Here is a 14,592-nt window from a genome sequence, read left to right on the forward strand (position 1 = left end):
AGAATTTTACAATGTTATTGTCAATTTGCAGAGATTATGTATTTCTGATATTTTTGCACGTTTTGTAGGAATGCACATGGATGATGCAGATAAAAAATTGACTTTCTTAAAGTAGGTATTAGAAATGATAACTGATTTTATTTTATTTTTTATTTATTTATTTTTTTTGGTACGTGCCCTTAGTGGGAACCGAACCCGGGACACTCTGGTCCGCAGGGCAACACTCCAACCGCTGAGCCAAACTGGCCAGGGCATGATAACTGATTTTAAAAACACAGTTTCTAATTAAAACAACAATGAGGTATCACCTCACACCTGTCAGAATGGCCGCCATCAACAAATCATCAAAGAAGTGTTGGCAAGGATGTGGAGAAAAGGGGACTCTAGTACACTGCTGGTGGGAATGCAGACTGGTGCAGCCACTATGGAAAACAATATGGTGTTACCTCAAAAAATTAAAAATTGAACTGCCATTTGACCCAGTGATCCCACTTTTAGGAATATACCCTAAGAAGCCTGAAACACCAATAAGAAAGAATAAATGTATGCCCATGTTCATAGCAGCACTATTTATAATAGCTAAGATCTAGAAACAGCCTAAATGTCCATCAGTACATGAATGGATAACAAAGCTGTGGTACATATACACAGTGGAGTACTATGCAGCTGTAAGAAAGAAAGATCTCTAATCCTTTGAGACAACATGGAGTGACCTGGAAAGTATTATCCTAAGCGAAACAAGCCAAACAGAGAAAGACAAGTATCATATGCTCTCACTTATTTGTGGAATATAATGAACATAACCATCTGAGTAATGGGGTAGTCCCAGAGACGTAGAAGTGTGGTACAGACTGACAATCCCTAGGAGATGGGGTGGTGGGGGAGAAATAAACCACAGAACTTATATGCATGTATGCATGAACAGTGGACATGGACAACAAAGCTAGGGCCAGGTCGGGGAGGGAGAGGGATAGGGGAATCAGTGGGGGAGAAAGGAGAAACATCTGTAACAAATAAATAAATTGATTAAATAAAAAAAAGTAAAAATAAAATAAAAACAGTTTCTTTCTTGGAGAATTTTTATTTTAAAAGTAACTTAGTATAAGACATCAGACAGACTTAAAGAAAAGAGTAAAGCACCTATGATTTCATTACCTAGAAGTGGCCAATATTAGCATTTGGTAACAATTTCCTTTTGCTTTTTTTCCATTGTTTAATATTATTTTTATAGAATTTAGATTGCGATGATATTTATGAAGAACTCATCCTCCTTCACTTAGTTAATAGCGTTTTGTGAATATTTTTCCAGGTCTTTATTTTTTAATAATATTTAAAAATCAACTTCATTTATTGACTATACAGTAACATGGCCTGTTGTTGTGTGTACTAGTGATACATATATAGATTCTTGTAACCATCACCAAAATCAGAATACAGAGCACTTTAACTTTCTTTTTTTTAATTCTTACCCAAAAGATATTTTTCTATTTGTCTTCAGGTAGAGAGAGAGAGAGAAAGGGAGAGAGAGAGAGAGAGAAAAAGGGAGAGAGAGAGAGAAACATCAATGTGAGAGGGACACATTGACTGGTTGCCTCCCACACAACCCCAGCCAGGGTTGGGGATGAACCGCAGCTGAGGTATGTGCCCTTGGCTGGAATTAAACCCGGGACTCATTGGTTTGCGGGCTGATGTTCTAACTGCTGAGCCAAACTGGCCAGGGCCAGAGCAGTTTAAACACCTGAAAAAGTTCCTTTGTGGTGTCACCACCCCCACTTACCCATGACAATCCTTGATCTGTTCTCCATACTACTAGTTTTGTCTTTTCTAGACTATCATAGAAATGGAATCTTCCAGAATGTAATGTTTAAAATATATATACATATATATATCCCCTCACTCGAGGATATTTTTCCTTTTATCATCAGTGGGAGGGAGGGAGAGAGAGAGAGAATAATCATTGATGTGAGAGAGTAAGGCTGGGATGAACCCCAGCCACTCTAACTGCTGAGCCAAACCAACCAGGGCTTTTTTTGTTTTGCTTTTAATTACAGCTGATGTACAGTATTAGTTTCAGGTGTACAACACACTGATTAGACATTTCTATAACTTAAGAAATGATCCTCTGATTAATCTAGTACACATCTGACGACATACATAGCGATTATAATATTATTGACTATATTCTTTATGCTGTACTTTACATCCCATGACTGTTCTGTAACTACCAATTTGTACTTTTTAATCCATTCACCTTTTAACCCATCTTCCCAACCCTCCTTCCTTTCAGTTCATGTGTGTCTTTCTGTCTGGAGTCTCTTGTAGACAGCATATGTAAGGGTCTTGTTTTGTTATCCATTCAAACACCATATGTCTTTTGGTTGGAGTATTTAATCTATTTACAATTAAAGTAATTGTTGATAGATGTTTTTATTGCTATTTTATTCACACTTTTAATTCTTTTCCTTCTTTGTAAAGAAGACCCTTTAACATTTCTTGTAATACTGGTTTAGTGGTGATGAACTCCTTTAGATTTTTCTTGTTTGGGAAGCTCTTTATCTGTCTTTTGATTGTAAATGATAGCTTTGCTGGGTAAGTAACCTTGGTTGTAGGTCCTTTCGTCATTTGGAACATTTCTTGCCAATCCCTTCTGGCATGCAAAATTTCTGTTGAGAAATCAAGCTGGCAGTCTTATGGGAGCTGTCTTGTAGATAACTAATTACTTTTCTCTTGCTGCTTTTAAGATTTTCTCTTTGTCTTACTTTAACCTTTGGCATTTAATTATGATGTGTCTTATGTGGGCCTCTTTGGATTCATGTTCTTTGGGACTCTTTGTGCTTCCTGGATTTGTATGTTTATTTCCTTTGCCAGATTAGGGAAGTTTTCAGTCATTCTTTTTTCAAATAGGTTTTCAAATTTTTGCTCTCTCTCTCCTCCTTTCAGCATCCCTATGATGTGAATGTTGGTACACTTCAGTTGTCCTAGAAACTCTTAAAATTATCCTAGTTTTTTTTTTTTTAATTTTTTATTCTGTTTTCTTTTTGCTCTTCTGATTAGGTGTTTTCTGCTTCCTTATCTTCCAAGTCGCTGATACGATCCTTTGTTTCATGTACTCTACTGTTAATTCTCTGTAATGTATTCTTCTTCTTTTTTTTTTTTTTTTATTTCTCACCTGAGGATATTTTTCTATTTTATCATTAGGCAGAGTGGGAGAGAGAGACAGAAAGAAATATCAATATGATAGAGCCTCCCGACTGGTTGTCTCCCACACGACCTGACCTGGGCCAGGGACAAACCACAACTGAGGTACGTGCCTGTCCTTGACCAGGAATTGAACTCTTGACTCATCTGTCTGTGGGCTGATGCTCTAACCACTGACCCAAACTGGCCAGAGCTGTAATGTATTTTTTATTTCAGTTATTGCATTCTTCATTTCTGACTTTTTAAAAAAGGATTTTGATGTCTTTAAAACAATTTTTTTTTCTTTACTGATTTTAGAAAGAGAAAGGGAGAGGGAGAGAGAGATAGAAACATTGATGAGAGAGGACATTTATTGGTCACCTCCTGCATGTCCCCAACTGGGGACCTGGCCCACAACCTGGGCATATGCCCTGCTGGGAATTGAACCGGCAACCTCTTGGTGCATGGGTTGATGCTCAACCATGGAGCCACACTGGCTGGGCTTGATGTCTTTTTTTATTCTGTTGAGTTTCTGTTAAATAACTGGTTTATGCCAAATAGGATTTGCTTCTTCAAAAGATAGTCATGGGAGTTTTAATTTAAATATAGGTTACAAGTTGTTTACTAATGTTATTTGTAACATTAAAATTTATTCACTGTTGAGTAGTAATGCTATTAAAACTATGAACCAAGGCAATAGTAAGAAAAGTAGCCCTGGCCGGTTTGGCTGAGCGGTTAGAGCGTCGGCCTATGGTCTGGAGAAAAGTATAACGTAAGATACCATATTGTATAAGAGAATGAATAGACATTTTCTTATTGAATGACACAATCAGACTGTAATATAGGTTTCTCCATCCTTTTTATGGACCTTTATGTGCTTAAAGTTGTTATCTTATAAACTAAAAAAACATTGACATTTACCTCTGATTGTGAAACCTATGATTGTTTTTTGCTTTGTTTTTTTCACCTCACCCGAGGACATTTTTTCATTTTTTGTTCAGATAGAGTGGCGAGGGAGAGAGAGAGAGAGAGACATCGACGTGAAAGGGACACATTGAGTGGTTGCCACCCACACGGACCCAACCAGGGCCGGGACAAACTACAACCGAGGTACATGCCCTTAGCGGGAACCAAACCCGGGTCTCTCTGGACTGCAGGCTGACGCTCTACCGCTGAGCCAAACTGTCCAGGGCTGTTTTTTGCTTTAAAATAGTCAGTTGTGGGTCAGACTTAAGCACACATGGATTTCATTTTTACCTGAAATAGGAGAATTTCTGTCCTTGGGCTGTTGCTTGTTAAATGAGAAAAATTTTGCTCAAACATGTAAGAAGGTGAAAAGTTCCACAAAATATTCTTTGTTCATTGCAGGATATTTTCCCTTCACAGGAATTTAGAACTTCCCTATGGACAGACCACTAACATTTATTTATTTATTTATTTATTCATTTTTATCCTCATTCGAGGACACTTTTCCATTTTTTGCACAGACAGAGTGGGAGGGAGAGAGAGGAAGAGAGAAAGAAGGAAACATCGATGTGAAAGGGACACATCGAGTGGCTGCCACCCGCACGACCAACCAGGGCCGGGGACAAACTGCAACCGAGGTACATGCCCTTAGCGGGAACCGAACCCGGGTCTCTCCGGACCGCAGGCGGACGCTCTAACCGCTGAGCCAAACCGGCCAGGGCGAGACCACTAAAATTTAATCTTGAGTGTACTATCAGGCTACGTTAACAAAGCTCTCTTATTTCTCAGGCTAAGATTCAGAGAAAAGGTTGGTATTGTGTTGAAGAATCTTCCCTCAAAATTTATTTCTATAGGGAACCTCAGAATGTGACCCTATTTGGAAATATGGTCATTGCAGATATAATTAGTTAAGATGTAATTGGTCTTACAAGCAAGGAAGAGTCTTGGAGTAGGGCTGAAATCAGCCTACTTATTGTCTTTCCCCCTGTGCAGTACAGCATTTACCGTTTACAAATGGCCTTCCTTAACTCAGGTCAAAAACAGAGAATGGACTCATCTGAATGATCATGGTCTTATTGCATGCTGCTGTATGAATGGGCCTGAGAAACCTGTGAATAAATTGCCAACAAGACTGCTTGGTTCATTACTTTGAATGCTAATATTGCATAGTGTAAGAAATATTCAGGAAACAGTGTTGACTTTATTTTACAGTTATTATCTCTTAAGGAGTCTCAGTTGACATTATTTGGAATCCTGGGGTTGCATGGAAATCTAGTTGAAAACTTTGGTGTAGATTGTCATATTTTACATATATCTGGGAAAGTTTTAACAAAAGTATGATTTAAGAAAAAAAATCCTCATCCGAGGATATTTTTCTGTTTATCTTCAGATAGAGTAGGAAGGAGAAAGAGAGAAACGTCACTGTGAGAGGGTCACATCAACTGGTTGTCTCTGGCACAACCCAGACCAGGGCCACGTACAAACCGCAACTGAGGAACATGCCCTTGACTGGAATTGGACCAGTGACTCTTTGGTATGAGGGCCAGTGCTCATTGGTCCATGGGCTGATGCTCTAACTATTGAGACAAACTGGCCAGGGCCAAAGTTATGATTTTTATGGTTTATTACCTAATTACACATCCTAACAACAATAAAGTAGACTTTGTAGTTTTGTTTTGTTTTTTAATTTAAAAAAATTTTTTATTCTCACTCAAGGACATTTTTCCATTTTTTGTTCAGATAGAGTGGGAGGGGGAGAGAGAGAGAGAGAGAGAGAAACATCGACGTGCAAGGGACACATCGAGTGGCTGCCACCCACACAACCCAACCAGGGCCTGAGACAAACTGCAACTGAGGTACGTGCCCTTAGCGGGAACCAAATCCGGATCTCTCTGGACCGCAGGCCGACATTCTAACCACTGAGCCAAACCGGCCAGGGCTGTAGTTTTTTATTTTTATTTCTTTATTTTTTATATATATTTCTTCCATTTATCTTCAGATAGAGTGGGAGAGAGAGAGAGGGAGAGAAAGAAAGAAATATTGACATGAGAGAGACACATTGATTGGTTGCCTCCTGCATGACCCTGACCAGGGCCGGGGACTAAGTGAAACGGAGTGCCCTTGACTGGAATTGAACCAGTGACTCTTTGGTCCGAGGGCCAATGCTTTAACTGCTGAGCCAAATTGGCCAGGGCAGTTTTTTTTTTTTTTGAAATTTTAATTTATTATAATTATTTTTTTATCCTCACCTGAGGACATTTTTGCATCTAGATAGAGTAGGAGGGAGAGAGGGAGGAAGAGAGAGAGAGAAACATCGATGTGAAAGAGACACATCAAATGGTTGCCACCCACACAACCCCGACCATGGCTAGGGACAAGCTGCAACCGAGGTATGTGCCCTTAGCGGAATCTGAACCCGGGGGTCTCTGGTCTGCAGGCCGATGCTCTAACTGCTGAGCCAAATTGGCCAGAGCAGTTTTTTTTATTTTTTATTGATTGATTTTAGAGAGAGGAAGGGAGATAGAAACATGGATTTGTTGTTCCACTTATTTATGTTTTCATTGGTTGCTTCTTGTAGGTGCCCTGACTGGAGATTGAACCCACAACTTTGACGTGTCAGGATGATGCTCTAACCAACTGAGCTAACCATCCAGGGCCTGTTGTTGTTGTTGTTGTTGTTTTTAAATTACAGTTAAGTGTGAGGGGGTACACAAGCACATATGAGAAAACCTCTGTGCCTTCCACTCAATTTTGCTATGAACCTAAAACTGCTCTAAAAATGATGTCTATTTTTAAACAATTATAGTTAATTAGTTTTGAAACTATCTTTATAAGTTTATACAATTTTATTTTGAGTGTCTATAATTTGTATTATTTTTTTGTGTGTTTTTATCTAGAGATTAGAAGTGCTGGGTATGCATTCCTGTTTTATTGTATTACAGAGATTGTTTTTCTTATGTACTAACATACATTGCAAATCTCCAGATCTGGGATTGAACTGTAGAAATTCTATGAATTTTTTCTTTTTCATATAGGTAATGAATTTGTTCCTAGAACTTTTGTAATACCCTCAAACTGATTGTTAGATCCCAAGGGATCTATAATAATCTGGAATTAAGAAAACCAACACTAATATACATTGATTATAACATGCTTATAGTTGTCCTAGACATTGAAAGTTTATTTTATTTTCAGTTTTCTGCTTTTGTATTATGAGGCAATAGCAGTACTAATAACAGGAATCTTCTATACTAGAAGGAATTTAGAAGTTCAGCATGACTTATACTATTAGCAGGATTGCTTGCCAACAGAGAAGTTTTTTTTTAATCCTCACCCAAGGACATTTTTTCATTTTTTGTTCAGATAGACTGGGAGGGAGAGAGAGAGAGACATTGATGTGTAAGGGACACATTGAGTGGCTGCCACCCACTCAACCCAGGGCCAGGGACAATGTGAAACCGAGGTACATACCCTTAGCGGGAACTGAACCTGGGTCTCTCTCGACTGTAGGCCGACGCTCTAACCACCGAGCCAAACTGGCCAGGGCGAGAAGTTTTTTTAATGCAATAAAATTTCACAGTTGATTCTTCTTTAAAGTCTTTTTACAGTCTCTGTATTTGTGGCAGAAACACTTAACATTAATCTTCTTATACCCCTACTATAAATTTATTATTATTTTTAATCCTCACCCGAGGATATGTTTCTATTTATCTTCAGACAGAGTGGGAGGGAGAAGGAGGGAGAAAATGGGACAGAGAGAGAAACATTGACTGGTTGCCTTCTGCACGACCTGAACCAGGGCTTTGGAGGAACCGCAACCAAGGTACATGCTCTTGCCGGAATCGAACCCACAACTTATTGGTCTGTGGGCCGACGCTCTACCACTGAGCCAAACCAGCCAGGGCCACCTCCTATAAATTTAAATGTAGAATCTGATGTTATCTTCTCCAAACATTTTTTTTTTTTTTTTTTTTTATCCTCACCCGAGGATATTTTTCCATTTTTTGTACAGATAGAGTGGGAGGGAGAGAGAGGAAGGGGAGAGAGAGAGAAACATCGACGTGAAGGGACACATCGAGTGGCTGCCACCCGCACGACCAACCAGGGCCGGGGACAAACTGCAACCGAAGTACGTGCCCTTAGCGGGAACCGAACCCAGGTCTCTCTGTACCGCAGGCCGACGCTGTAACCGCTGAGCCAAACTGGCCAGGGCTCCAAACATTTTTTGGTGTTATATTTAAAGCTTCTGACTGTTCCTGTCTTTTTTGTAAGACTTCTTAAAATTCTTCTCTGACTTATTCTGAGAAATTTTATGCTTAGTATATTCACTGGCTTTTCCTTTTTGTTTCATTTATTGATTTTAGAGGGAGAGGAAGTGAGAGGGAGAGATAGAAACATTGATGAGAGAGAATATTGATTGGCCGCTTCCTGTATGCCCCTATTGAGGATTAGGCCTAAAACCTGGGCATGTGTCCTGACTGGAAATCGAACCTGCGACCTCTTGGTGCATGGATCGATGCTCAGTCACTGAGCCACACCGACCGGACGGCTTTTCCATTTGTATTCTGATAGTGACTCAGCAGAAACTTCAGTGAACATTGATCTTCAGTGTTGCCTGTTTTTCAGTGGTAGTTGAACCTAGGTTTTATTAGTTCTCTTAACTTAGGTTGTAAACATTTTGCATAATTTTATCTCAGATATAAGAGCCTTCAAAAACTTTTGAGGCAGTTACCTAGAAACTATCCATGCTGACTTTATGCTTAATGAGTTTTGCTAAATGTGACTAAAACATATTGAATATTTTAAAATTTTGTTCCAATTTAATTTTGAATTAGTGTAGTACAAAGAACTTCCTTTACCCACTTCTACTAATTTTCATTTTAAATACTTTATCACATTTTCTTGTCATTCTTCCACATACAGTTGGCCCTTGTTTATCGCGGTTAATCAGTTCTAGACTCTACCACGATAAATGAATTTCTGTGAAGTAGGATTATTTATATGCAATCGTCCCTCACCACTTCGCGCTTCGACTTTTGTGGCTTCACTCTATCGCAGTTTTTTCAAATACTATACTTGAAAATGCGATAGAACGAAACCACGGAAGTTGAAACATGAAGTGGCGAGGGACGACTGTATACATATCTATTACTTTTGTTCTGTTGAGTGTAAGTGGGATATATCATACCCGTCTACCCCTTACTATTTCTGTTTATTTCTAAGAACATTTGATAATCTGTCTTATAATAGCAATGTAGTTGTCAGGTTGATAATTTCACATTGATACTTTTATCTGACCTACAGTATGTATTTCAGTCTAATCAGTTGTTGTTTATATTTTTTCCAGACCAGGATTATAAATTGTATTTAGTGGCCATGTAAACATTTACCTTGAATGCACTACTAGTCTTAAAATATTAAGTGTTGAATTTTTGTTTTTTTAACAGCAAAACCAGGTGGACAGGTGAAATGTCAGTATATTTCTGCCGTGGATAAAGTTATATTTGTGGATGACTATGCAGTAGGGTGTAGGAAGGATCTTAATGGAATCTTGTTGTTAGACACTGCTCTGCAAACTCCAGTTTCAAAGCAGGATGATGTGGTTCAGCTTGAATTACCTGTTACAGAGGTAAGTAGAAATAAGTATCAATGTACTCTTCTACTTAACGAACTTAGACCTAATAGCTGTTAAATGAAATTAAGTTGTCCTTTGAGGTTATATATATATGTCCTTTAAAAATAAAAAATTAACTTACAGATCACAACTTTATTTAAACACTTGTCTTTCCTGTGCCTAATTAATTGATGCTTGTTGAAGTGGTATTTAAGTGTGAACTCTACAGGTTAAACCATTGTAACCGAGACCCCAAAATACAATGGCTTAAACAGGATAGTTTTTTTCCAGTAACAGTGCAAGGCTAAATGTAGGGGCAAGTTTGCTTACTTCAGCACTTAGCTTCCATCTTATAAGTCTGAGACAACTGCTCCAAGTCCATTATTTCACAAGCATAGGGACAGAGAGGGCAAAGGCCAGGGGAGCACAGTGTGACGTGACCTTCCCATCTTCCCTTTTCTTTCTCCTGTCTTCCCTGTGTGTCTCACCTTCTTCCCTTTCTGTCTCTTTTTATTTTATTTTATTAAATATGTTTTTACTGATTTTAGAGAGAGAAGAAGGGAGAGAGAGATAAAAACATCGATGTGAGAGAGATACACTGATTGGATACCTCCTGCATGCCACCCACTAGGGATCAAGCCCGCAACCAGGGCATGTGCCATGATCAGGAATCGAACCAGGACCTCTCAGTCCATGGGACAATGCTCAATCTACTGAGCTACAGTAGCCAGGCCCTCTCTGTCCCTTTCTCATTCATTCCTTCTTGTTCTTTTTCACTCACTCTTTTATATATGCCCGTTTCATATTTACCCCATTGGCCAGAATCTAGTCACATGACCACAATCAGGCTGAGAAGATTGGGAAAGATGTAGTTTATATTTTTTAAAGTATTAATAAAGGGGAAGAATAAATATTAGTGGATATATATCATATTGCTTAACATTCCCATTAAAAAATTTCAGCTATTTGCATTTTCCTGCAGTTACATATCAGTTACTTAATTTGTAAGTGTATCCAACTGAAATTTTTGTGTGTGCTTTGATGTTCATATCATGTAATTTGAAAATACATTTTTTTTCTTTTTTTTTAATCCTCACCTGAGGACATTTTTTTTTTTTTTTTGCATTTATTTTCAGGTAGAGCAGCAGGGAGACAGGGAGGAAGAGAGAGGGAAACATCGATGTGAGAGAGACACATCGACTGGTTGCCACCCATATGACTCCAACTGGGGCCGAGGACAAACTGCAATCTAGGCGTGTGCCCTTAGCAGGAACTGAACCCGGAACTCTCTGGTCTGCGGGCCAACACTTTAACTGCTGAGCAAAACTGTCCAGGGCTGAAAATACATTTAAAAAAATCTTTGGAATATAATTAATCGTAAATAGAATATAAAAGATTATAATGGCCCTGTCTGGTTTGGTTCAACAGTTAGAGTGTCAGCCTGTGGACCAATGAGTCATGGGTTTGATTTCTGTCAAGGGCATATACCTTGGCTGCGACTCGTCCCTGGCCTTGGTCAGAATCGTGCGGGAGGCAACCAGTCGATATGTCCTTCTCACATCGATGTTTTGTCTCGCTCTCTCCTTCCCTCCCACTCTATTTGAAGATAAATAGAAAAATATCCTTGGGTGAGGATTAAAAAAAAGATGATAATGATGTGCTCCCTAAAAAAGTGAGATATTATTTCTGTCTTCATACCAAGCTATTGATTATTGTTTTGCATTTGGAGATTGATATGGTTAGTTGATAAAGTCAGTATAGTATGTTTTCTATTTAGGACTTGAAAAGTGTTAATATGCAGTTAGGTGTTTTTATTCTCTCAAGAACAGCAGTTCTCAACCTGTGGGTCGCAACCCCTTTGGGGGTTGAATGACCCTTTCACAGGGGCTGCCTAAGACCATCGGAAAATACATATTTCTGATGGCGATTCGTAACAGTAGCAAAATTACAGTTATGAAGTAGCAACGAAAATAATTTTATGATTGGCATCACCACAACATGAGGAACTGTATTAAAGGGTTGCAGCATTAGGAAGGTTGAGAACGACTGCTCTAGAAAGTATTTTAAAAAAAGATAACATATATCCACTTAGATTTCACACTTAGTGTCATAGCACAGTCTTCTATTATGTTAATATTGAAATCATGTGGCTAAAAGTTAGAGTTCTGAAAACAGAGTAACCAACTTTTTGTCATTAGAATATCTGGTTCTGGAAGCATGTCTAAAGTCTTTGAACAGAGAATTAATTAATTGTACATGTTTTGAACATTTTTTTCCTCTTGTAATTTAAGGAATTTTAGATCAAGTGATAACTTAATAAAGCTGGTATCTTAATAAAGGATTTACATTATATTTGCACTGAAAGGTGTTATACTGTTCAAGTTTTTTTTTTTAAAAACCTACAGAATCACAATAAAATATTTGAACATTTATATGAAATAGACCCCCAAGTCAGTACTTTTCCTACTACACTGACTGAAATGCTAGGTATTTTGCTGTTTACTACCACCTACCTTACCTTGCTGGCTCTTAACTTTAATTGCTAGATTTCTCTGTTTTTACCTAAATAATTATATCTCTGTTGTTGACATAATATATTGTCTGTAGACCTTCCAACATCCCAGGCATTTAAGAAAACAATTTATTGTCTTTACTGATTTTAGAGAGAGAGGAAGAGAGAAGGGAGAGAGAGAGAGAGAGAAAAGCATCAATGAGAGAGAACACCAATTGGCTGTCTCCTGCACGCCCTCTACTGGGGATCCGGTCCACAACCTGGGCATGGGTTGACACTCAACCACTGAGCCACACTGGCCAGGCCCAGGCATCCCTTACTGCACCATATTAGTTTGTCACTCTCTTGCCTGAAGTATGGTGTCCTACGTTTAGTTGGATCAGTGCAGATGTATTCTTTTCCATATATCAACCATATGTTTTTGTTAAGGTAGTTCATATTGAATATATGGGTAACAATGCAAAGGGCTTTTTAAAATATATTACCTGCTGACTTAGTGAATGTCTTCTCTTTTTTTATTTTATTTTTTAATCCTCACCTGAGGATACTTTTCTGTTTATCATCAGATAGAGTGGGAAGGAGGGGGAGAGAGACAGAGAGAAACATCGATGTGATAGAGCCACATCGACTGATTGCCTCTCGCAGGACCCGACCAGGGCAGGGATGAACCGCAACGGAGGTACACGCCCTTGACCGGAATTGAACCTGTGACTCATTGGTCTGCGGGCTGACACTTTGACCTCTGAGCCAATCTGGTCAGGACTGAATGTTTTATGGTTTTGCATAGTTTTGTGTATTTAAAGTTCATTGAAGAACTGTACATTTATGTCTTTAAAATTTTCCCTCCATTATTTTTGTTCATGGTTTCAGCTTCTGAAGTTTTGTTTTGTGTTTATTCTTGTTTTGATTTATAATAGCTTCTGTGTATTGAAACTTTACTGTGTGGTAATACACTGAATACACTGCTGTATGTCATTTAGTTTTTTTTTTAATCCTCACCCGAGAACATTTTTCCATTTTTTGCACAGATAGAGTGGGAGGGAGAGAGAGGAAGAGAGAGAGGGAAACATCGATGTGAAAGGGACACATCGAGTGGCTGCCACCCACACGACCAACCAGGGCCGGGGACAAACTGCAACCGAGGTACATGCCCCTAGCGGGAACCGAACCCCGGTCTCTCTGGACCGCAGTTGGATGCTCTAACCGCTGAGCCAAACTGGCCAGGGCTGTATGTCATTTAGTTTTATAGTTGCCCTTCAAATAGTTATTTGATTAAATTTGTTAAGAAAAGTAAAAGTAGGCAAGCTTTAGTATAGTAACTTTTAGAATCATTACATATTAAAATATTTGAATGAGGATCTGAATTTAACATATTTTGTGTAATTTTCTGTGATTATCTTTTTTATTTAGGCGCAACAGCTTTTATCAGCATGTTTAGAAAAGGTAGATATTTCTAGTACGGAGGGTTATGATTTGTTCATCACACAGCTTAAAGATGGTTTAAAAAATACATCTCATGAGACTGCAGCAAACCACAAAGTTGCTAAGGTAAGAAAATTTTTAAAAATTACTTTGTTTGGGTTTATAATAGAAAAACAACCTCCATACTTTTCACTTTTTCTGTTTTTTGGGTTTTTGATACTTTCACTTTTCTGCCTTCCCTCTACCCCCACCTGCTTTGGAAATATTCCAATTCTAGATTTTTCTCTCCTTTTAAAAATGTGCTTATAAGTCATCTCAAAGTTGAAACTGTTTTCACTGAAGTTTGACTTCGGTTTGTGTAAACTATTTTGCTTATGTTGTTCCTAAGGCTTCTGTGCTTGATAAGCCTATATTGGTTGAGAGGCTGATGAGAGAGATCTTCTTGTCAGGTTATGTGCTTCATTGAGAAATGGAATATATCTTATGAAATGGGACCATCTTGAGCTTTTTTTTGAAATTTAAAAAAAAAATTTTTTTTTTTTTAATCCTCACCTGAGGACACTTTTTGCATTCATAGAGCGAGAGGGAGAGAGGGAGGAAGAGAGAGAGAGAGAAACATCGATGTGAGAGAGACACATCAAGTGATCGCCACCCACACAACCCCAACTGGGGCCGGGGACAAACTGCAACCGAGGTACGTGCCCTTAGCAGGAACCGAATCTGTGTCTCTCTGGACCGCGAGCCGATGAGCCAAACCAGCCACGGCAGAAAAAACAAAAATTTTTTTTTTGGTGTGACTAGGATGTCTCTGGGAGATGGTGCTTTGAATTAAGTCCTTGGGTATATTTCTTTAATGTCTTCTCCATTTTTCTTTTCTATACCAAAGGAATAGAAACATAGA

At 38.6% G+C, this 14,592-nt stretch overlaps 1 protein-coding gene across 4 annotated transcripts in view; it reads left to right on the plus strand.

Moving 5' to 3' along the window:
- BIRC6 (baculoviral IAP repeat containing 6) overlaps positions 1-14,592 on the plus strand; it is a 247,605-nt gene that overhangs the window by 18,291 nt on the left and 214,722 nt on the right. For all 4 annotated transcript variants that reach the window (XM_036262756.1, XM_036262757.1, XM_036262758.1 and 1 more), the window contains exons 2-3: positions 9,591-9,772; positions 13,680-13,817. In XM_036262756.1, the coding sequence (XP_036118649.1) occupies positions 9,591-9,772; positions 13,680-13,817 (320 nt within the window). The remainder of the gene's footprint in view (positions 1-9,590; positions 9,773-13,679; positions 13,818-14,592) is intronic.

The sequence above is a fragment of the Molossus molossus genome, unplaced genomic scaffold (assembly GCF_014108415.1).
Source record: "Molossus molossus isolate mMolMol1 unplaced genomic scaffold, mMolMol1.p scaffold_m16_p_15, whole genome shotgun sequence".
NCBI classification, from domain to species: Eukaryota; Metazoa; Chordata; class Mammalia; order Chiroptera; family Molossidae; genus Molossus; species Molossus molossus.